Below are 25,347 nucleotides of genomic sequence, written 5' to 3'. Positions count from 1 at the left end.
TGTTGCTCCCTTTGAAATTTGGCATTCCTGTGATTCTGTCCTGATGACTGCAAGGTGAAAAGTTTTGACATTCCAGTTATCTTTACTTAATAGAAAGTCACAATGTATTGGGTTGTAGTGTCTGATGAGTCAGTGGAAGTTGATTTTATAATTGCTTTCCACAAGATAATGGATTTATAATTGCACAAGATAAATTTGCATGGCTGTGGGGGGGAAATAGGAGGGATTTTTGGCGCTTGGATTGAATAGCTCTTTCACACAAGGGTCCAATGAGTTGAATGGCCTCCAGTGCTGCTTGATTCTATGATTTCAATTATTAGTATTATCTGGACTTGGTGATCATCATGGTGTTTTCTAGCCTTACAGAAGCTAAATTCCAGCCCAACGCAATGAGCCTGAACCCACAGCAATGAAATTTTAAAACTACATTTTATAAGTATAAGCAATCAAAACATGGGAGAAAGGAACTGGTTGTTCAGAATGGCTTAAATATTAACCTTTCACCTCTGGCTCAATCCCAGCCTAGATTGATGAGATGGAAGCCTCCTCTGTGTCCAATGGGTTTGGTTAATCTCAGCCTGGTCAAGTGCTCATGGCTCAATAGGACAAGAGGCCATCACCAATTGGCGTTCTCCTTGAGTAGGCCACAGGGTAGCAGAGGTAGATAATGGGAAGAAATGTTAAACAGGCGCAGATGAGGCACAATTTGCATTTGAGGCCGATGTATGTTAATGTGCAGAAAGGAACTTTACTCAACATCTGTCTTTTAGTCCTGATCTGAAGGTTGACAATACTTGATGGTAACACAGGTTGCCTGAAATGGAAAGGATTTCACAGCTACAACATTATTTGGATGGGCGAATATAATAATTAAAAAAAAAAGTTTTGTTTTGTCAGAAAGGTCTACGATCTGTTTGGCAAAACAGGGTGCCAATTTATTTTTTGGCAATGGACAACTTTGTAGGTAATCTTGTATCCTGTTTCATTCCAGTGACTGGCAAGAGTTCATTCCAGGGAAGCTGATTCAATGGCTGAGGTAGTTATTTTTGTACATTTACAGGTCTTCAATCTCTTGAGCTGCAGAATGATTCCACCAAACTTTTGTCAGCTTGCCTCTTAAAAGGCCCAAGGCGAGAGGGACACTGCAGCTTACAGCCAGCACTCCAGCGTTGGGCTGGTTTAAAATGCATGGGAAAAGGGGAGACACTGTCAGCATGTGAAGATGATCTATTACAAACTGTGCTGGTGTCAAACTTTGGTGTGCAGTGTGTGGCAAGTGGGGAAAATGTGCTGCCAGTGATGCGGACATTTGAGTTTTCCCAGTAAGTCGCTTGGTCATGCCAGGGTGATCTTCGTGGAGTCAGAAGGGAAGAAACTACCAAAGAGGCCTCGGTCGAGGGACAAACACACTGTCACTTAGGTTGACGTTCCAACATAGTGCTGAGCTGTGCTGCACGGTTAGATGTGTGAGTAGCTGATTGGCTTGGCACAAACCAAGATATGAGCATTTCCTTTTATTCACTTGTTCAATCGCTCAACTCTCCTGCCACACAATACAGTGTCCCAGCTATACCCAATTTCTATGCTTTTTTTCAATTGAACAAATGAGCACCAAAATAAAGTAGTGGGACACCAACGAAACTCAAAATGTCAAAGGAAACTTGACTAATCAAGTTGGATTATGGGGGCGTAAACCCTCTATTTATATGTGCTCAGTGACAATTAATACCCAACACCCATTGCTCTTCATTGTAGCAATGCAATTGACAAATATGAAGTTGATCATTTAGTACTGAGACGAGGAGAAACTCTGAACTCAACGGGCTATGAGTCTTTGGAATATGTGGCTGCTCCATTGATTATGTTTAAGGAAGGGATTGACAGATGTTTGGTCTCCCAGGGAATTGAGGGATATGGGGAGTGGGTGGGAAAGTGATGTCGAAGCCCACGGTCAGCCATGATTGTATTAAGTAGTGGAGCAGGCTCGATGGGCCACATGGTCTTTTCCTGTTCTTATCTCTTGAGCACCATCATTTTGAAAATAATACTAACATAATATCTTTTAAAAAGAAAGAAACCATGCCCTCTTGTGATTGATCTCTTAGTCAAGGTGAACAGCTGCTTCCTATTCATTCCTCATAATCCTGAATGTCTCAATCATGACCACCCCCCCACCTTCAATCCAAGCCTATTCAATCTCTCCTTATAGCTCAAGTACTCTATCCCAGACAACATCTTAGTGATCCCCTGTCATGCTATTACATCTTTCCTGTAGTGAGGTGACCAGAGCTCCACACAGGACTTCAGCTGTTGCCTAACCAATGCTCTGTATACCTCCAATGTTACTTGAAGTACTGGTAAATCTCAGCAGGTCTGACAGTATGTGTGGGGAGAGAATAAAGCCAACCTTTCAAGTCTGGTGAAGGGTCATCCAGGCGTGAAACATTGGATCTATTCTCTCCCCACAGATACTGTCAGGCCTGCTAAGATTTTCCAACATTTTCCGTTCTTGTTTCAGATTCTAGCATCTGCAGTATTTTGCTTTTATCCAACATTACTTCCTTGCTCTTATATTCTCTACCATAACTGATGAAAGTAAGTGTCCCATATGCCTTTTTAACGATCCTATTCGCGTGGTCTGTCACCTTCAGAGATGTATGAATAATTACCCCAAGACCCCTCTGTTCCTCTGAGCTATCCAGTATCCTGCCATTTATCAAGTATTCCCTTATTTTGTTTCTTCTTCCAATGTGCATCATCTCGCACTTTTAAGGGTTAAATAACATCTGCCACTGCTTTGTCCATCTGATCCAAGTAACCTGGTACTGTAAGATTTCTTACTGTGCTTACCCCAGTCCAGTGCCAACATCTCCACATATGACCCAACCCATTTATAACCTGCACCATCTTCTTCACTATTAACCACCTTACCAATCTTGGTGTCATCTGCAAACTTGCATTTTCATCTATATCATTTGTGTATATAACAAATAATGAAGGACCCAGCACTGATTCTTGTGGCACACCTCTGGTAACCGACTTCCAGTCACTCGAGTAACCTTCTACCTCTACCCTTGGTGTCCTATTACTAAACTAGTTTCTGATCCATCTCACCAAGTTTTGCTGAATTCCAGGTGCTTTAACTTTCTAAATCTGTCTCCCATGTGGGGCCTTGTCAAATGCTTTGCTAAAATCCATATAAATGACATCAACTGAACTTCTCTCATCCACATAATTGATCACATATTTGAAAAATTCTAAATTTGTTAGGCATGACCTCCCTCTGACAAAGTCAGCCTGACTATCCCTAATTAATCCATGCCTTTCAAAGTTGATATTAAGTCTCTCCTTCAGAATTTTTTCCAATAGTTCCCCGACCATTGACGTGAGACTCACTGGTCTGTAATTTCCTGGTTCACCTCTCCCATCCTTCTTAAAGTGGAACCATATTAGCCGCCCTCCAGTCCCTGTGGCCAGAGGGGAATTAAAAATTTGTGTCAGAGCCCCTGCAATTTCATGCCTCGCCTCCCACAGCAGCCTGGGGTGCAATTTATCTGGGCTAGGGGATTTGTCCAAAAACCCATCAGATCCTCCAATAGCTCTCCATTTCCTATGTCAAACTGTGCAAGTTCCTCACAGAGCCTCTTCCTGAATTCCATGCTTGCATTCTCCTTTTCCAGAGTGGAGACTGAAGAGAAGTTTTCATTTAACACCCTTCCAATATCCTGTGGCTTCACACAGGTGTCCTACTCTTTTCCTGGTTAACCGGTTCCATTTAATATAGTTATAAAATATCTTCAAGTCCTTCCTCATGCCCCTTTCTGTTCTCCTAATTATTTTCTTAAATCCCCTCTTGCAATTCCTATGTTTCTCTAGGGCCACAGCTAAATTGCTCCCTTTGGACCTGCTCAACACCTTTCTCCTCTTCCTCATTCAGTCCTGAATTATCCTACACATCCAGGGTTTTCTGAACTTATTGCCCCTACATTTCCCCCTAAAGGTTACATGTTGGATCTGTACTCCCCCCAGTTCCTTTCTGAATGCCCCCTCCCCCCGCCACCCCTCTGTTGTACACTTACCCACAAGGAGCTGTTACCATCAGCTTTGGCTGGATCCTGCTGTATTTTAATAAAGTCTGTTTTCTCCCATACAAAGATTAGCTGGTCATTATCAATGGCTATATATGGGATCTTGCTGTGCAGAAATTAGGTTTCTCACTATACAACAGTGACTGCACTTCACCGGCACGCCATTGGCTGCAAAGTAGTTTGGGACATCCGGGGATTGGGGTGGTTGTGAAAAATTGTTATGTAAGTGCAAAACTTTTCTCGTATGGGCTAATGCCTCTCTGGCACAGACGTTCTGTACACAGAGCTTCACTTGAAAAGCTTGGTCAGTATTTTGGCAGAGAAAAGGTTAACAGGAAATGGATGGGCGATGAGGAAGCAGGAGATCAGGATCTCCAACAGGACGCAGGGTTGCCTTTAGGGCTTTTTTTTTGTTTGCTGGGTGGAACATTGTGAACTATAAACATTTTTAATTTGAGGCAGGAAATGTTCTACAGGTCAGGTGACATCTGTGAAGAGAATCTTCCAGCAGTGCTGTAAGGAAGAAATTTGAAACATTAATCTACTGTTTTTCCTCTTTAGAAACTGACCTGCTCTATATTTTCAGTGTTAGCTGTTCTGATTTGAGATTTCCAACATTTGCAATGTTTTAAAAAAATGCGTGTGCATATGTATAGTTTCCTCTTGGGGCTGACCTTGGTCCAATGTAAAGTATTTCCCTTGTTGTAGTTAAGAGGCTGCAGGTTCGAGTCTAACACTGAAGATGTAAGCATTTTATCTCGGCTGACTCTCCAGTATAGTTTGAGGGAGTTTTGTATTGTCGGGTGCTGTCTTTCAAATGAAACCAGGCGCCCTGTTTTGTCTCCTAGAGTGGGCCTACAGAAACCCGTGGCGCTCTGTTGAAGAAGAGCAAAGTTGTTAACTCAAATGTCCCGGCCAATATTCCTCCCTCACTATCACTAAAACAGCTCACCTGGTCATTTCCACATGGGATCTTACTGTGCACAAATTGCCTGCAGGGTTTCCTACATACCGCACACCTGCAGCTCAGAAGCACTTTATTGGCTGTCAAGTTCTTTGGTTCACCCTGAAGTCATGATGCTATATAAAGGCACGTCCACTTGCAGAGCTTTGTATGTGATCCGAGATTCCATAACAGTTTAGTAACATGCTGTCCCAGGTGACTTTTTCATGCCTCATTTACTGGGTTAATTTAGCAGATCAGGATCTCTCCCTGTAGGTTAGGGAAATGATTTGCTCTGTGGTTAACCATCTTTACAAGGGATGAAAGAGTGGACTGCTGGTCTGAATAATGGAGGTGAAAACTTTGACTCATTTGAGAGAGCTGGATGCTGCGGCGTGGGAGGACTCTGCTGTTTTTATTTTCCAAGTAACTGAGCTAAAATAGTTTGGATGTCCTTCCTTATGTTCTTGGTGATCCTGGTAACTTATAAATATTATGTGAGAGATTATCTTTCCACAGATCAGTAAAAACTGGATTGTTAAACATCACAATGTATGACACAAGAATGCTGACTTTCACTGCAATTAACTTTCCCAGCGGATTGGCAGCCATCTAGTTTGTGCTCCCCAGCTCAATTGCATTGTGGACATGTTTTAACCTCCCCATATGGTCAGGTTCAAGGGGTGATTTGATCAAGATGTTTAAGTGGATAAAAAAACTTCCAACTGAAAGTCGGAGAATCTGTTTTTTCAGATTGGGGAATCCAGAGCAAGAGGCAATAATCTTGAGCTAGGCCAGTCAGGATGAAGTCAGGGAGCAAGTTCCGAAATGGAGCTCCAGATTATGATCAGATTACATCTCTGAATGGGCTGAAGGGGTTAAATTGGCCTCTCCTGTTCTGCAGGGACAGTGTGGCAGTATAATGGGAAGATGGGGTAGGATTGGCATTCCGGAGCTTGGCACACTCCTCTTTTCTCTTCAACCATGTGGGCTTGAGGTTGGGGTTCAGATGCTGTCCCAGAGCAATAACCACTTGCTGCTTTCCTTTGCTCAGGTCTGTACGAGCTGTGAGGACAACGCTGAGGCCAGTGGCTTCTGTGTCGAGTGTCTCGAGTGGCTCTGTAAAACCTGCATCGAGGCCCATCAAAGAGTCAAGTTTACAAAAGATCATACTGTGAGGCAGAAGAAGGATGTGTCGCCAGGTAAATATAAAACAATTCACCAGCACCCACTCTACCATGTGTACAGACCGTCAGCAGCACCAGCGAGTCTCACCAGGAGACCGGAAGGGTGAATTTGGGAGTCAGGAATTAGTGTGGCAGCTTTACTCCTTTAAATGGTTAAGTACATCATGAATGCCATTCAAGCCAGTGATAATTGATCTGAACTTTGGCACCCGGGTACCGTAGGCATTGGACCCAGGGGAGGATTTAAATTTTAAATGCTGGTTTCCAAAAATTGAAATGTTGCAGCAATCTGCTTTGTCCACCTGTGTATCAGGATGTCATGGTAAGACCCGAACATAAACCTGGACACTTGGAGTTACATTAATGTGAGAGCGATGCTTGATTGTAAATGGAATATGCCGATTGCCAGAACGTTATGTAAAAAGACAATGAGGTGTAATAAACAGGTATTGTGTAAGGGATTACAAATGAGGGGGAAAATGAGAAATAGTATTGAAAGACTGCTGAAAGGATTGCTTATGCTTAGGGTTTGTCGCATTAGAATCCCATTGAAATTAGATTGGGTTTGCAGCTAAGTATGTGAAAAACCCCACTATTGGGCATGAGTTACACAAGTAGGCATCTTGTTTGACCAAAAGGCTGAAAAGATAATCTGAGATCGCACTGTTAAATGTACTGTTAAAGGTAGCGATTTACCACAGTGGTTTCATTTGAGCGAAGCTAACGTTCCAGGTGGGGCAGAAGGGGAAGGCATTGGAAAGTGTTACTCCTTGACCGTGTCACACCCTTTCCTATGTTTCCCCAGAGGCGGTCAGTGTGTCCAACCAGCGAATGCTCTTCTGTCCCGTCCACAGGCAGGAGCAGCTCAAGCTTTTCTGTGAGACCTGCGATCGGTTAACGTGTCGAGACTGCCAGCTGCTGGAACACAAGGAACACAGGTAACTGGACAGGACCTGCACTGGCACGTGGGCTACTTGCCACAAAGGCATTGCGTCCCTGCTTGCTGTGTAGACAAGTGCCTCCAGTGTATAATACTAGGGTACAGTACTGTTGGGGACAGGTCTGTCACTGTATAACAGGGGTACAGCACTGTTGGGGATAGATCTGTCACTGTATAACACTGGGGTGCAATACTGTTGGGGACAGGTGTGTCACTGTATAACACTGGGGTATAGCACTGATGGGACAGGTCTTTCACTGTGTAACACTGGAACAGGTCTGTCACTGTATAACACGGGGGTACAGTACTAGTGGGGACAGGTCTGTCACTGTATAACACGGGGGTACAGTACTAGTGGGGACAGGTCTGTCACTGTATAACACGGGGGTACAGTACTAGTGGGGACAGGTCTGTCACTGTATAACACGGGGGTACAGTACTAGTGGGGACAGGTCTGTCACTGTATAACACGGGGTACAGCACTGTTGGGGATAGATCTGTCACTGTATAACACTGGGGTGCAGTACTGTTGGGGACAGGTGTGTCACTGTATAACACTGGGGTATAGCACTGATGGGGACAGGTCTTCCACTGTGTAACACTGGAACAGGTCTGTCACTGTATAACACGGGGGTACAGTACTAGTGGGGACAGGTCTGTCACTGTATAACACTGGGGTACAGTGCTAGTGGGGGCAGGTCTGTCACTGTATAACACAGGGGTACAGTACTGTTGGAAACAGGTCTGTCACTGTATAACACTGGGGTACAGTGCTAGTGGGGACAGGTCTGTCACTGTATAACACAGGGGTACAGTACTGTTGGAAACAGGTCTGTCACTGTATAACATTTGGATTATTATCTGAAAAGGAAGAATGGGCAGGGTGTTATGCTCTTTGGCCAGACCCCAAGTTTTAGGTAAGATTTGATTAGAGACCAGTCACATTTTTTTTAATTTGCCGTAGTTTCGGATTTAAGACACTTGTTCACTGAAGAAAGCTACAAAATTACATGGGGTTTGAATAAACAAAATAAATGTTACTGTATAAGGTCAGAAAACAATTGATGATATCAGTCTTATACTCGAACATTCAGGGAGGTATGAGTTGCACATGAATAAATAGGCAGCTGTGGTTGACTATGCCACACTGCAGAATAAGTGACAGATTCGACAGGATAGAGTCCACGGATTTCTCAGCAATGCACCCGAACATCAGTAACACTGAGTCAATCAATCTCACTGAAAGTCTGTCTCTCTCACCAGTGATTCCAGGCTTCACCTTCGAAGGTCTAACTTGGAATTCCCATCCAATGTTGCTCCAACTCGGATGGAATCAACAGCAGCCTGACTTGCAGGCCTTTAATCCTGCCTCTGAGATCCTGTTCCCCTGGATTCCTGAGTTTGCACCCAAAAGTTGACGAGCTCAACTTCAGCTCTTTGGCAATGCTGAACAGCAGACTATTGCTCCAAGGGGATAGATACCCTTACCTCAGTGACCACAGCATGGGGTCACCAACCTTCCACTGCCTCCTTCATTTATACTCTGCTCCCTGCAGCCCACTTCCTGTTTCTCCTGCTCCTCTCTTTTAAACTGACCTGGGATGTTTTCTTGTCCCTGGCCCATCTTTGGGTCTCTCTCCCTCTCTCCTGTATCCCTGTCCCGTGTCTTGGATTCTAGCCTTCCATGGTGTGCCGCTGCCGGTCACATGACCCAGGTTTTCACAGCACTGTTCTACTCTGGAGTGCTGAGTCCACCTTTGGCCCTAAGTGCCTACAGTACAGAATGTGAGTATACAGCCCACTCCTGGTCAGCATGGGATTTGTCAGGAGTGCAGTTCCTGCCTTCCGATCTCAGCAAGGTGAGCGTAGTTTCCGTAACGCAGGTTACAAGGAGAAGTTTGGGCCTCCTTCCATGTTGTGACAATTCTGTGACTGTGCGAAGCTTGCAGCACAGTTACAGGCCATTCGGCCCAACAGCCCTATGGCAGGATTTGAGCTCCACACCAGCTCCCTCTCCATAACTGCAGTGAATTTGATCATAAAATCCCAACAGTACAGAGGAAGTCATTCAGCCCATCGAGTCTGTACCGACCACAATTCCATCTGGCCCTATTCCTATAATCTCTCATCCCACTGACACTAGGGTCAATTTAGCACGGCCAACCCACCTCATCCACACATCTTTGAACTGTGGGAGGAAACCCCTGCGGACACTGGAGAACTTGCAGACTCCACACAGACAGTGACCCAAGCTGGAATCGAACCCGGGTCCCTGGCAGTGTGAGGCAGCAGTGCTAACCGCTGTGCGGCCGTGCCGATCAGCAGTAATTAAATTGCTCAGTAGCACTGTTGAGTTTCAGAAAGAAGATGTGACAGTCATGGGAGTTGTGATGTGATGGAAGTTGAACCTAAATGTACTGGTGCCATGGCACTGTGTAAAGGACTGGAAGGACAGAGGCTGCCCTGAAGCATTCATCCCGGTACGAGTGACTGCAGTTGCTACAATGCAGCAAAAGGCATTAGCCCCAGAAAGTGGCATCAGAGTATATTCTGCTTTAACTTTACAGCATATGAAAGATCTGGGAGGCTGTGCTTAAAGCTCATTAGACCCCACACTAATATTAAAATTGGAGCAACTGAACAGTGCTGCTGTCGGGTACTGATTTTTATTTTTTTAAAGCGGATGCGTATATTCTGACGCCCTTGTCCTTCGACACCGGCATCTTCACAAGCCGCCAGACACCACCCTCACCCTATCCTTCAACACTATAAAGACAGGCTGTGGCTCTTAACTGGCTGTTGCTGTCTGAGATTACTGAGCAACCCAAGTACTGGGGTTTGGATTATTGGGTGAGATGCCTTGTAGGCTCCCTTGTTGTAAACCATCGCTCAGATTGCCTCAGGGCAGTGAGGATAGTTGGGGGGGGCACACAGGAATTATGTGGGCGTGGAAATTCAGGAAAAAACACACCCTTTCCCCAGTTTCACCTCCTAGGTTTCAGAGCTGAGGGTGGGGGCTGGGTGCTTTTTCCTTCCGTGCAAGGAGCTCACAATGGAGACGGATAATCACCCGAGAGTTCACACAGCACTGAGGAAGAGAACTCAGCTAATAACAGGAAAAGAAAGCTCTTGGGGGCAGGTTCAGGAGCAGACGATACAGGATAGAAAGGCAGGAAGAGACTTGGGGTCAGAGGTGAGGCTGTAAAATAAGGTGCAGCCCACTTCAAATAGGTTAACTAATTAAGAATCCAGCACAAAGACATAATGTACCTTCTAGATTCAGAAACCTCTTTATATAAACACAAGTGTTGCTCATATAGAATCATTGAGTAGAATCCCTACAGTACAGAAGGAAGCCTTTTGGCCCATTGAGTCTGCACAGACCTCAATCCTCCTATTCCCGAAACCCCTCATCTTTGCCCTGCCACTAGGTCCCCTGACACTAGGATCAACTTAGCATGGCCAATCAACCTAACCTGCACATCTTTGGACTGTGGCAGGAAATGAGAGCACCTGGAGGTAAAACACACAGACACAGGGAGAATGTACATACTTCGCACAGACAGTGACTTGAGGCCGGAATTGAACCCGAGTCCCTGTGAGGCAGCAGTGCTAACCACTGTGCCTCCATGCCCAAAACAAGTCACCATTGTTTTTACGCACAAGACCTGTAAAAAAAAAACCAAAAAATACTTAATAATCAAGGGACAAAAGAAGGAGGGAAATAAATACGATATCTATCACTAGAGAGAATACTAGGGAAACTAATGTAGCGAAAGGATGACAAGCCTCCTGGACCTGATGGGTTGCATCCTAGGATATTAAAGGAAGTAGCTGCAGAGATAGTGGATGCACTCAGGATTGGACATGACAAACCTGTCCCCACGCAGTTCTGTGTGATTTACCTCGCTGATTTCTGTGAAAGCCACCAAGGTTCTTGGTGTTAATCAGGATGTCCAGTTTAACTGCTGCCTGAATTTGGAGTGCCTGGTTTTGTTTACAGATACCAGTTTTTAGAAGAGGCCTTTAAGAATCAGAAAGTCATCATCGACACACTGACTGCCAAACTTCAGGAGAAGAGGAACTACATCCAGTATGCAGCCACTCAGATCCAGAACAGGTACCCCTCACCCCTTGAGGCTTCCCATCCCACCCCTCACCCCCTGAGGCTCTTTACTCCCACCTGAGTGAAGCATTGAGTGAGGCAGGAATGTGATGTTGGGTATCTGAGCAGAATAGGGAAACGGTGGTATAGTGATAACATCACTGGACCAGTAATCCGGACATCCAGGCTAATGCTTAGAGGTGGTGGTGGGATTTAAATTCAATTAATTTAAAAAAAAGGGGAATATGAAACCTGTCTCCATAATGGTGACCATGACAACTACCATTGATTGTTGTTAAAAACCCATCTGTCCATTAAAGCCTGCTGTCCTTGTATGACTCCAAACACTTAACTGCCTCTGAAATTGCTGAATAAGCCACTCTGTTCAAGGGCACTTAAGATGGGCAACAAATGCTGGCCCATCAAATAACAAGTAAAAATGATAATAGCTTCAACTGCTGTGCACTTCTTGCAACCACCAGTAGGTGGCAGTTGGGAGCAGGAACCACTGTCAATTGCAAGACATTGGTGACACTCTTTTTGGCATGTTAATACTCCTGCCAGGTGTCTCGGGACATTTTACTATGTTAAAAGGCCCAAATAAAGGCAAGCTGTGGTACGGAATGAACCTCTCACAACATAATCCTAGATATAAGGGAGGGTGGTCACCTATCCTTTTTTCTGATTGAAAGTTTCAGTACACTTTGTGACTGTAAGCCCATCAGTGCTTGTGTTGCAGGATTAATGAAGTAAATGAAAACTGTAAGAAGGTTGAGCAGGACATTAAAGTTGCTGTCTTCACGCTAATGATTGAGATCAACAAGAAGGGGAAAGCCTTGCTGCAGCAGTTGGAGGTAAGTTATCCTAACTGTGTTTTCTCTCACTGCAGTCTTACAATTCTGACCCTCCTGCATTCTCCCTGCTCACTTTCACCCCACTGGTGGCAGCCTTTACTCCTGCTGCCTAGTCCTTAAACTCTAGAATTCCATTCCTGAACCTCCCTGCTTGGTAAACTCAAATCCCATCCCAGACAGACTTTTACATGTAATTTAGCCAGATATTCCAACGCACTACTGAAGGAAATGCTGCATTGTTGGAGGTGCTGGACTTGAACTGAAGTAAAACTGAGGCCCCTCTGTCCTCTCTGTGGAAAGTAACCGCCTTGTGTTGATGTAAAAGATCCCTGTACCATTCAAAGAAGAATATCAGAGTTCAGTCTGATGTCCTGGTCAATATTTATTTCTCCACTAATCTAAAAGAGAACTTCAGTCATTATTTTATTGCTGTTTGTGAGAGCTTCATAGAATCCCTTGCAGAAGGAGGCCATTTGGCCCATCGAGTCTGCACTGACCACAATCCCACCCCAGGCCCTATTCCGGTAGTCCCAAATATTTACCCTGGTAAGCCACTGACACTAGGGCCAATCAACCTAACCCCGCACATCTTTGGGGACTGTGGGAGGAAACTGGAGCACCTGGAGGAAACCCATGCAGACGCAGGGAGAATGTGCAAACTGCACACAGACAGTGACCCGAGGCTGGAATTGAACGCACGTCCCTGGAGCTGTGAGGCACCAGCGCTAATCACTGTGCCACCATGCTGTGCACAAGTTGGATGTGGCTTTTTCTCGCATTACTACAGTTCAAAATTACTCCATTGATTGTAAAATACTTTGGCATACCCTGTTATGATGAAGGGTGCTATATAAATGAGAATCTTTCTTAATATAAATCTTTTGAGTGGACAGATCATGTAGTCTCCATGGGAACATCAGGCCTCTGGTCATGGTGAGGTGATTAATAAGGTGTTTTTTTTTTCCCCCTTGGATTTTTTCTGTAGAGTGTAACCAAAGATCGTCAAGCAAAACTCCTCCAGCAACAGCTCGAGATCTCTGGGGTGTCAAAACAAGTGGAGCATGTCATGAACTTTGCCAAGTGGGCCATCTCCAACAGAAGCAGCATTGCACTGCTGTACAGTAAGCGACTGGTAAGATGATCCAAGTATCCAGGATCACAGACACCAGCCCCTGGGGTGCACCCAGTGGGGAGGTCACTGCCTAACCATTGGGAATCAGAACCCTGTGTGGAGTTTTTCTCTCTAACCCCCAGACACTGAGGTTACTTTATTTTTACTCCATTTTTAAAGTTACAAAGCCAACACGCAGAGTGGTTAGGACAAGCCCTTTAACCCATCTCCTTGTTTGTTCCAAGAACCAATTTCAGATTGACTCCAATTCAGGTCCCTACAAGAGAGGTGAACAAGATCCAAGCTGACAGGGAAAAACTTTGTGCCCCATCTTGGGCTTGACCTTAGTCAAAAGGGTCACTTTAATACAGGTTTGATTTGTGATCTCCTGGAAGAGATGTGAATTGGGTGGGGGCTGTGGAGAGGGGTTTCATCTCTGGACCCGAGTGCTCTCCCAGCTGAAACTCCTGGGGCAAGTGTCCATTCAGTCTGCTGGCTCCTAATTTGGCTCATCTCACCTTTTTAACAATTGTTCTCCGATGTGGACATTGCTGGTAAGACTGCATTTATTGTCAGCCCCTAGTTGCCTTTAAGAAGGTGGTGAGGCACCTTAATTCACTGGGAAGGTTGATCCTGCTTGTTAGCAGAATATGGGATTTGGGTGTCATGTAAGTCAGAACTGCAGAGTTCCTTCCCTGGGGATTTTCATGGTAACTTCATTGCAGTGTTAATGTAAGCCTACTTGTAACTATAATGAATAAACTTTAAAGGGCACTGGTGAACCTATGGGTGGTTAACAACAATCTGACAGCTTTATTTTCACTCTTGGTGAAACCAACTTTTCATTTCTAGGTTTTATAAAATTAATTTGGAATTCTCAAACTGCAATGTGTGATTTTCTCTGGATCATTAGCCCTGCCCTCTCATTTACAAGTCCAGTAGCGAACCACTAAACACTGCACCTAAGTGGTATGAAACCTTGTCTTGGGCAATCTCACTGGACGAGGCCACAGGGTAGCTGTAGAGAGTAACGGCAAAATAGTCAGGCTGGGGGCAGTAGCAGGCGCTATTCCATTACTGGGCTGAGTCACAGTGCTGGGGTAGAGTAGAGGGAGCTTTACTTAAATAAAACAGCAAATGTCAGAAGTATCTCAGCAGGTCTGGCAGCATCTTTGGAGAGACAAACCGAGTTAATGTTTTGAGTCCAGAATGACTCTTTGGAACTATAACTGCCTTGCCTGATCCAGAAGGACTTGATGCTCTTACAGGAGAATGTGAATTGGGAAGAATTCCACTCTCCAGCACAAGAGTCCTTCACCTCCAGTGCAAAAATGGCAGGGGAAACCAGCTGAGGTAGCAGAGGGAGCCTCATGCACTTGGACTGCACAGCTGTCGGTGACCCTCCATGACTGAACATCTAGTTTCCAGCTCTTGACAAATCCCTCCGCTCTCGTGAGAAATGCACAGTTTAGAATTGTGCATACATACGTTCTGTAACAAGTTCTGTTGTGGTGTTAATACCTTTTCCTCCCACCCTCCCCCAACCCACTGGCCTGCCAATGCTCAACTCCATCTCCTCCAATTGCAGATCACCTTTCAGCTGAGGTACATTCTCCGAGCCCGATGTGACGCATCCCCAGTCGCGACCAGTTCTGTTCGATTTCACTGCGACCCCACCTTCTGGGCAAAGAATGTCCTCAACTTGGGTAAGTTGCAAGGAAGGGTTGAGGAAGGGATGTATTTCAGTATGCATGAGTAAACATTAGCAGCATTAAACCCCTGCTTGATGTCAAAGTGGCTTGTGATTCCAAATGCCTGGGATTTTGCATTGCTACACAAGGTCTTCAGAAGCTTGTCAATTTAAAAAAAAACCAGTAGGTTTTGATGTGGCCGGTGATTAATCCTGCAACACTCGCACCTTGGCCACACAATTTTAATCATGTTTTTTACAATGAAATAATCTGGATAAAGTACCCCTTGCTGCCTTCCCACCATCCCCCACTGTTCTCACGTTGGAGTCTAGTCAGTTTTACCGCCAATTAGTGTAAATCAGTCCACTTGAGATGTAAAATAGACAAGCATTCTATTCCACTTGGACACCACCCATTTTGCAGAAAAGTGTTTTTTTTAGTATGGGGTACAAATTTTAATACCCATGGGGGGTGGAGAGTGTCCATTTTGCACTTTCTATAGTTGGGTATAGAGGGCACTATTTCTACAGGATAGTGAAGTGACACAGACTCGAGAGTTATTGGGAAATGATCTGAGATGGTAGTTGAGTGCAGAGGAAAGGTAGGCACTGCTGTACACAAAGGATTCTTCTCTCACCCATCAGAACTTCAAAACTGATGAGATCACAATTATTACAGTGCAGAGGAGGCCATTCAGCCCATTGTGTCTGCAGCAGCTCTCCAAATGAACTTAGTGCCATTCCCCACGTAACCCTGAACATTCTTCCTTTTTCGGCTATCAGTCCGATCCCTTTTATATGTCTCAGTTGAACCTATTTCAACTACAGTCTGAGGCAGGGTATACCAGACCCTAACCACTCACTGCACAAAAAAGTCCTTTCTCCCATCTCTTTTGCCAACCACTTTAAATCTGTGCTCTCTTGTTCTCGATCCTTTCACAAGTGGGAACTGTTTCTCCCCAACTACTCTGCCCAGATCCCTCCTGATTCAGAGTACCTCTATCAAATCTCCTCTCTGCCTTTTTCAAGGAAGTCAGTCCTAACCCTTCTCAGGGGGCGGAACTGTGACACAGTGGTTAACATTGCTGCCTCACAGCACCAAGGACCTGAGTTCGATTCCAGCCTGAGTGACTGTCTGTCTGTTTGCACTTTCTCCCAGTATCTGCATGGGTTTCTCCCACAGTCAAAAGATGTGAAGGTTAGGTTGATTGGCCATGCTAAATTGCCCCTTGGTGTCAGGAGGATTAGAAGGTTAAATATGTGGGGTTACGGAGATAGGGCCGAGGTGAAGTTGATGTCAGTACAGGCTCAATAGGCCGAACGACCTCCTGCATGAAGGGATTCTATGATCCAGTCTATCTTTAAATGAAGTGTTTACGGCAACATTTGGCAGACATTGTGGAGCTTCCTTCCCCCAAAGAAATAGACATTTTGTGTTCATAGAATCATAGAATCCCTACAGAGCAGAAGGAGGCCATTTGGCCCATCAAGCCTGTACCGACACTGTGACAGTGCATCGCACCCCGGCTGCACACATTTATCCCACTAATCCTCCTAACCTACATATCTTTGGTCATAAGGGACAATTTGCTCACAGATGCTACACTGCAGAAATAGTTGTAACATGCTTCAGGGTATTCTCATGTGAAAGGAGTTTTATTAACGTAACACCACGTTCTTGTTGACTGCGTGTTACTTTGATATATTTCCCTTCTCATTTATGGCCTTAAAATGGGAGCACAAAGTTAGTAGCTGATGTCTTGCTGTCTTTTCATTCCACACTGGGAAGGGAAAAGGTTGAGATGATTGAAACTGCTTCAGTCTGAAATTAAAATCAATCTTTTACTGTTATTTCCTCCTCCCTTCCCAACAGGTTCCCTTGTCTTGGACAAGAATCCACCTGTGGCGACGGCAGCAGCAGGCAGTGGTCCTAACATGGCCACGGGACCAAGCATGCAGGCCCAGGACAGTAACACGGCTAAGGTCCATGGACAGATTAACCTGGCCCAGCTTCGCCTGCAGCACATGCAGCAGCAAGTTATGGCTCAGAGAATTCAGCAGCGCATGCACCAGATGAGACCCATCCTGCCAGTTGCCCAGCAATCCAGACCCCCAGGCCCACACATGGGCCAGCAGCAGCAGCCGCCGCTATCACCCAACAACCAGGTGAGCGTTTCTTCACAGGAACCGAGTGACATCAACAAGACAAGGCATGTCACCTTAGAAAGCTGGGGTCAGAGACAGGCTTGGATGGTGGTTGCTTGGAGCTAAATGGTGCTCTTCCATTTTGAATAGTGATTCCAGTTAATTTGTGTGATTGTCATCCCAATGTATACACACCACTAGGTGCTGAGTTTTAAAAGAGAGAATCTGTTATCGACCCTCATACGTTCTCTTGCCTTGAAAGTGCTTAATGATGGATTTAGTTGATTCTAATAGTTGTAGGTCACAGGAATTATCTGTTAGTCGTCGCTCAACAGAAGCCAGTTGTTTGTAATTAATTATTTTAAGTGTCCCTAGTTTGGGATGAAGTGTCTACCTCGGTCCGAGCAGCCCAACAATGTTTAGCGTGAGATATGCAAAAATGATCATGTTGGAGTAGAGAAGAGGAAGCTTTACTCAGCGTCTGACTGTGTTGTTGTATCAGAAGAAGAACAGTTAGATGCTGCCTCAGGGTGCCTTCAACAAGAAGGGAAAGAATTGCCAACTTCAGCTGACACAGATTGTGCACCTCACCTGGACTATCTGCTCACCCTGAATGAAAATGGAGATAGAAATTAAGATAAGGAAGTAAAAGCGCATTTATGATGAGTATCAGGTAGAAAATATGATTGAGAAGCAAATAGAATACAGAAGATATTCTGCCTTAATAGTGCCCTTTGGCACATCTTGCGGAACAAATAAGTTTGGTTATTTCTGCCCGGAATGAATAGCATAGATGAAATTGATGTCCGTACCAATGGAGAATGATTTGAAATATGGATTCTTTTAAGTGGTGGGGATTGTACTTTGAATGTGCAGGGCAGACACTTCTGAAACTTGTGCATTTTCCTCTATGCTCAGTCCCTGCAGCCGCCTCGCCTTATCAGCCTGCAGAGCCTACAGAGGAGCAATCCAAATGTACCACCTCCAGCAGCCCAGCAGATGCGCATGGCTCCCAACACAATCAGGATGACTGTCCCCCAGTCTCACAGTGGGGCACAGCACACACAGCACCACATGGCGACGAGCCCACTCATGAGACAGGTAAGACAGGGCAGCCAGGAGAAGAAGCCTCAGAAAGGTGCGGGGTTGGGATAAGGGCAAATCTGGAGGTGGCGCTCTTGTATCGGGAATCATTTTGTTGCTATCGGAGACATTTGAATGCCCCTCCAGAGAATCCGAGGTAGAATCCAAGGTAGTTTTAGGTTTTCTTGCAGGGTTATGTTGGAGTTAAGGTCAAGTTGTTGGACTAGCAATCCAGGGATCTGGGTTAATTCATGGCAGTTGAAGAATGGATTCAGTTTGTAAAATTTGTAACTGAGAGAATGTAAAACTGTACTGGTTCACATCGAATCATGTGTTTCCAGTCCCAAACCAACCTCATTCACTCTTAACTACCCTCTGAAATGCTATTGAGTTATATCAAATTGCGATAAGAATACCATCACCACATTGACTGCAGTGGTTGAAGAAGCTAGTTTCTCGGGGCAGCTTAAGATGGGCAGTAAATTGCGACCTTGCCAGTGACACTCGCGTTCACAAGTAAATCCCAAGTGTCGCTTATACCTGCTTTGGGTGAGAATGAATCGTTGTCCTGACATAGTCCTGCCACTGACCAGTGTTGTAACTCAGTTTCTGCCTGTAACCCAGAGTGGCTCCTGTCAGTTTTAAAGAGTGGGCAGTAGTAGTGGGGTGGAAGGAACAAGGGACAGAAAGGCTAGGGGCAGAAATGGATACTTATGGCACACGTGCATGAGGTGAGATAAACCCGATGTGCTAAGTTCATCCTGCCAGTTTGTTGGTGGCAGAGTTGTCCTCTGACAGGCTGGCAGTGTGGATGATGAGGTGGCATCACCAGCAATGGGACTGTTTGCTGCAGTTTGTTTTGGCAGGAAGCATTAATGCAGTGCCATCTCTGACGACAGTGCCATTATAGCAACCATCCCCTCCCCTCTGCCCTCTCTGTGTTATTGGGGCCTGTCAGTGTTTGTGTTGATTGGTGGACTAAACAATGTATGTTTGAGCTCAAATCCATCTCCAGACAGGTCAACTTTGTTGCAGAAGGCCTTCTAGACTCTTCCATGCACAGAATTGTAGAATGGTACAGCACGAAAGAAAGCCATTCATCCAAACAATCAAGAACAGCCTAGTTAGTCTCATTCCTTGGCTCTTACCCCATAACCTGCAATGTCTTTCTCCAAGTATTTATCCAATTCCTTTTTGAAAGTGACTGTCGGATTTATTTCCAGCACCTTGTTAGGCCGCATGCTCCAAATCCTAACCACTCATTGCGTGTAAAAAGTGTTTCTTCAGGACTCCTTTGTTCTTTTGACAATAAGAATATAAGAAACAGGAGTGGAAATAGATCACATGACCCAGTGAGCCTACACTATTCAGTACTATCATGGCTGACCTCAGGCTTCAACTACATTTCCCTGACCACTCCCAATATCCCTAAATTTTCTGAGAGATAGGAAATCTGTCTGTCCCAGCCTTAACTGTATTCAACAATGGAACTCCATTGTTGAATACAGTTAAAGCTAGGGTAGAAAGTTCCAAAAATTCACAACTTTTTGAGTGAAATGATTTTCCTCATTGCAGTCCTAAATGATCGGCCCTTTATCCTCAGACTGTGCCCCCGTGATTTAGATTCCCCGGCCAATGGGAACAATCTCTCAGGGTTCACTCCATCAAGCTCCTTCAGAATTTTGTAATTTTCAATGAGATCACTCTTTTTCTTTTAACCCCCAGGGAATATAAACCGAACTTATGTAATCTCTCATCATAGGACAATATCCTTATCCCAAGTACCAGTTTATCGCAAGTATCGGTTTAGTGAATCTTTGCTGTACCACTTCCAATGCTTTCTTAAATGTGGCGAATGAAACTGCACATACTACTCCGGATGTGATCTCACCAAACCATGTACAATTGTAGCAAGACTTCTTTATTCCTGTACTCCAATCCCCTTGCAATCAATCTCTGGATATTGACACTTTATCTAAATCCTTCATGAGTTTCAACACCTCTATCAAATTGCCCTTCTCTTGATCTTGAGGAGAGGAAGGAGGTTGTGAAGGGGAGGTTCATGTTTGGTTTGACAGATTGAATTATTTGATGAAGTAGCAAAGTGCGGACAAGTAGATGGGAAATGTATGGACATTTGAAAGGTCATCAGTAGTAAATTGTGTAGTTGTCTTGTGACTTAATGTCAGGCATGTGGTTGAAATGGGTAGCAGAATGAATAGGCAGTAGGTTACACTGCAGAGAATGGGGAATGGGAGTTCAAACGCAGAAAAGCAGAAGATGGGAAGTGGTGTTTGCAGGGTTCGGTGCTGAGATCACTCTTATACATTATTTAAATAGTGATTTATGATCGGAAGTAAAAGGTATTGAAATTTGCAGCTAGCATCAGGTTAAAGAATGTTGTTAATTTTCAGGAGGGTTGTGACAACCCGTGAAACATTAACAAATTTGTAGGATGGGGAATTAAATTGTAAATTTTAACAGGGAGTGTATGCAAATTCCACGCAGTCACCCAAGGCTGGAATTAAACTGGGTCCCTGGCACTCTGCCACCCTAGAGGCACAAAGGAATCTTGGTGCATAGATTCTTTAATTTAAAATAGCAATGGAGATTAATAGTGTCATTAAAAAGTTCAAAGTTCTGTTGTTTATTTTGCATTTTGAGCTTATTTCACCCATTGTTCTCCCATTTTAAAATTCATTGTTGATCTAGTATCAACTTTCGGGTAAGGTGCACCCACCAGCTAATTGCTTAGATAGCAGTTTGGAAAGTGTCTAGTCTTAGTCTTGAACAGCTGATGCCAAGTGGAACTATCATTGTCAATGGGTGGGCATAGTATACTGAAAACTGCTGGTGTAGTTTGTCTACACAGACAGACACACACACACTTCACACAGCACATATAGCAATTCTGTTTCTTACTGAATCTTACTGCTTCTTTCCAAGGATGTCACAAGGGGAAATCTATATCAGTGGAATTATGTGTCGTTATATCAATTGACTTTGTTAGATTCTCTCAGTTTTAAAATGTTTACAAACATACAAATGAGCAAAAAAAAATTAGTAGCAGGGGTAAGCCACTTGGCCTTCAAGCCTGTACTGCCATTCAAGGAGATTATGGTTGATCCGGTTATAACCTCAACTCCACGTTCCCACCTACTCCGATAACCTTCCATCCCCTTGATCATCAAGAATCTACATACCTCTGCCTTAAAAATGTTCAAAGTCTCTGCTTCCACCATCTTTTGAGGAAGACAGTTCCAACCCTGAGAGTAAAAGAATTCTCATCTTTGTCCTAAATGGATGACCCTTGATTTTTAAATGGTGGCTCCTAGCACTAGAATGTCTCACATCCACCTTGTTAAGACTCCTCAGGATTCCATATGTTTCAATCAAGTTGTCTTTTGTTCTTCTAAACTCCATTGGTTACAAGTCTAGCCTGTTTAACCTTTCAAAGAACAGTATAGCACAGGAACAGGCCCTTTGGCCCTCCAAGCCTGCGCCGATCATGATGCTCTAGCCAAATTAAAAAAAAAAATCTGCCCTTACTTGGTCCAAGTCTCTCTACTCCCTTCTTATTCATGTACCTATGCAAGTGCCTCTTAAATATTGCTGATGTTCCTGTTTCTACCACATCCTCTGGCAGCGTGTTCCAGTCACTCACCACTCTGATAAACTTACCCTGCACACTCCCTTAAATTTTCTCCCTCTCACGTTGAACCTGTCCCCCCTTGTAATTGATACTTCCATCCTAGCAAAAAGCCTCTGTCTATCCACGCTGTCTATGCCTCTCATAGTTTTGTAGACCTCTATCAGGTCTCCCCTCAGCCTCTGTCTTTCTAGTGAAAACAATCTTAGTTGATTCAACTTCTCCTTATAGCCAACATCCTTGAGACTGGGCAACATCCTGGAGCTAGAGCTCTAACGAATGATCATCTAGACTTGAAACATTGATACTGTCAGACCTGCTGAGATTTTCCAGCATTTTTTCTGTTTTTGTTTCCGATCCCAGCATCTGCAGTATTTTGTGTTTATCCCTATGTATGTTAATGTTCCTAAGGGTTCCGCCATTTACAGTATAATTCATACCTAAACTTGATCCTCCAAAATCCATCACCTCACACTTGCCAAGATTAAACTCGAGCTGCATTTCTGTGCCCGAGTTTCAAATCTATCTATATCCTGTTGTATCCTCTGACAATATTATCAGCAACACTGCCAATATTTGTGTCATCCATAATCTTACTAGTTGGAACCTCCAGATCACTTATATATACTACAAACAACAGAGATCCCAGCACTGATCCCTGTGGAACATCACTAGCTACAGATCTCTATTCTAAAAAAAACACCCTCCACACCATTCTCTATCTACTATAACTAAGCCAGTCCTGTATCCATCTAGCCAGCCCACCCTGAATATGATTTTAGTTTTTGTACCAGTCTGCCATGAGGAACCTTGTCAGATGCCTTACTAAGTCCATATAAACCACATCCACAGCCTTTCCCTCACCAATTATCTTGGTCACCTCTTCAAAAAAACTCAATCAAGTTGCTGAGATGTGATGTTCCCTGCACAAAACCATGTTGCCTAGTCCATTTTCCTCCAAATATGTATATACTGTCCCTCAGTATCTTCTCCAAAAACCTACCCACTGATATCAGGCTCAGCAGCCTATAATTTGCTGGATTATCCCTGCTTCCTTTCTTAAACAAGGGAATTGACTATTCTCCAGTCTGCTGACAACTCACCTGAGGTCAAAGGGAATATGAAGCTATCTGTTTCTTCATAAGACAACCCAGTCGTTCCAGGTATTAAGTCCAATAAATCTTCTATGAACTGCTTCCAATGTATTTACATCTTTCTTTAGATAAGAGATCAATACTGTACACAGTATTTCAGATGTGGTGTTATCAATACCATGTAAAGCATAACTTTTGTGTTCAATTCCCATCACAGTTAATGATAACATTCTATTAGCTTGCTTTTATTAGCAGCTGTACCTGCATACTAGACTTTTGAAATTCATACACTTGAACCCTCAGATCCTTCTGCATCTTGGAGCTCTGCAATCTCCCACATCATTCAGATAATAAGCTTTTTTTCAATCCTTCCCGGACAATTTCATATTTGCTCAAATTATACTCCATTTGTCAGGGCTTTGCCCACTCACTTAACTTATCCAAGTCCCTTTGTAGACTTCTGTGTCCTCTTCATATTTTACTTTCTTGGTGTCATCAGCAATTTAACAACATATATATGCTGACTCTGCTTGGTTGCCCTGAATTTTTACCTCTTTGCCCTGTTAACCTGCTTTAATAATAGCCTATAACATTTTCCCTGTGACAGATATTAAGTTACCTGGCTTGTAGTTGCCTGCTTTCTGTCTCCCTATTTAAATAAAAGAGTTAACATTCTCTATTTTCCAATCTAATGGAATCTTGCCTGAATCTAGGAGATCTTGGGAAATTAAAACCAAAGCATCAACTATCTCACTAACCACTTCTTTTTCAGCTCTTGGAGGAAAACTATCAGGAACACCAGAGTTGTCAACCCCCAGCTCCAAGAAATGTTTTAATACCACTTCCCTGGTGACTGTAATTTTCCTGAGTTCCTCCCTTCCATTTTCTGATTTGCAGCTATTTCTGGGATGTTACTTGTATCGAAAAATATCAGTTCAATTCATCTGCCATCTTCTTATTTTCCACTATTAATTTCCCAGTGCTCACTTTGTTAATATCTACTGCCACTTTTTATGTATCTAGCTAGCTTCCTTTTGTAGTCTAATTTTTCTTACCAATCTTTTGGTCATTCTGTGCTGTTTTTTATATTCTGTTCAATTTTCTCACCTACTGTCTATTTTTGGGCAATTATATGCTTTCTCTTTAGGTTTGATACTTTCTATAATGTTTTAGTTAAGCCTGGATGGTGGGTCCTCCTCTTGGAGTTTTTCTTTCTTATTGGAATCTATCTAATCTATGTATTCTGAAATTAACCCTTAAATATCCATCACTGCATTGCTATCGACCTATCCCTTAACTTAATTTGACAGCTCACTTTAGCTAGCTTTGTTTTCATGCATTTATAATTGCCCTGATTTAAGTTTAGAATACTCGTCTTGGACCCACTCTTCTCTCCCTCACGCGGAATGTAAAATTTAATCTCCTACTTTATGTAATACTTCACAAGAAAAAGTTGGAAACTTCTGAAGACTCCGCAAGTGGCTTGTTAATTTTTTTGCTCAGTGAGGTTCCAAAACAGCAATGACAAAGTTATCATTGTCCTTGGCGCTGCTGTTTGAGAGAAGAATGTTGGAGACAGTATGAGGACGGTTGGGGGGGAGGGTTGGGAAGGCAGGTGTGGGGGCAGACTTCTTTGTTGTCTTTGGAATAGTGATGTTCACAAGAAACATCAGCAACCACAGTACTGCACCTTCTCTATTGCTCTCAAGTGACAGCTTAGATGAAGTGATCACATCCCTGCTGTGGGATTGAACCTACAATATTCTAACTACATGAATTACAAACTAAACTCAGATTTTTAAAAATTACAAGTTTGTTCCAGTACGATCAGATCCTGGTTAGAGTGTACATTGAACAGTGATTTTTTTCAGCTCTATTAGTTCAGACAGGGAAAGAAGACCTGATTGGGTGATCAATTTGTTTCAGATGGTTGTGTGGGGTGGGTTACTGGAGTCCATTGAGAATAATAGACTATGAATCTGAAAGGTAGCAAGATATCAACTCAGATGATCAGAGTCGAGTTGAAATTGACTTGACTCATCATAAAATGGTTGTAAAGTCCACAAAGGATTTAACAGATGGCAATGGATAGTTACTTTCTTCAAAGCAACTAGCAAGCCATGTGGACAGTGGCATTCCTTTAGCTGTGAGGAGCTAACTTTGGGCTAGCTCCTAGTGTGGACCTTTGAGCGTTGAGAGTGAGCACCTTCACCATGGCCTTGTCCCTCCCTCGCTTGCTGTCTAACCTTCTCCAGCTCTATAATCCTCTGAAAATTCGGCCTTTCTCCAATGTGCTGTCACTTAGACATGTCAAGGTATGAGAACACCAGAAAGGCCAACTCTCCTAGTACAAAAAAACAAGTATTGATGTCTCAGGAGTGAGGAATTGAAACAAACCAAGGTCTCAGAACAGAAAATAGAAATCAAATAGGAAAACATGAAAGCGAGTATACAACAA

At 43.8% G+C, this 25,347-nt stretch overlaps 1 protein-coding gene across 2 annotated transcripts in view; it reads left to right on the top strand.

Moving 5' to 3' along the window:
- The window catches only part of LOC145344006 (transcription intermediary factor 1-alpha-like), a 127,355-nt gene that overhangs the window by 76,919 nt on the left and 25,089 nt on the right, over nt 1–25,347 (top strand). For both annotated transcript variants that reach the window (XM_080190658.1, XM_080190657.1), the window contains exons 3-10: nt 6,086–6,233; nt 7,024–7,156; nt 11,162–11,278; nt 12,003–12,117; nt 13,103–13,249; nt 14,817–14,934; nt 16,792–17,084; nt 17,982–18,164. In XM_080190658.1, the coding sequence (XP_080046784.1) occupies nt 6,086–6,233; nt 7,024–7,156; nt 11,162–11,278; nt 12,003–12,117; nt 13,103–13,249; nt 14,817–14,934; nt 16,792–17,084; nt 17,982–18,164 (1,254 nt within the window). The remainder of the gene's footprint in view (nt 1–6,085; nt 6,234–7,023; nt 7,157–11,161; nt 11,279–12,002; nt 12,118–13,102; nt 13,250–14,816; nt 14,935–16,791; nt 17,085–17,981; nt 18,165–25,347) is intronic.

Source organism: Carcharhinus amblyrhynchos, chromosome 6 (assembly GCF_965287045.1).
Source record: "Carcharhinus amblyrhynchos chromosome 6, sCarAmb.v2.hapA, whole genome shotgun sequence".
Taxonomy (NCBI): Eukaryota; Metazoa; Chordata; class Chondrichthyes; order Carcharhiniformes; family Carcharhinidae; genus Carcharhinus; species Carcharhinus amblyrhynchos.
This window is presented reverse-complemented; position numbering and strand designations above follow the sequence as displayed.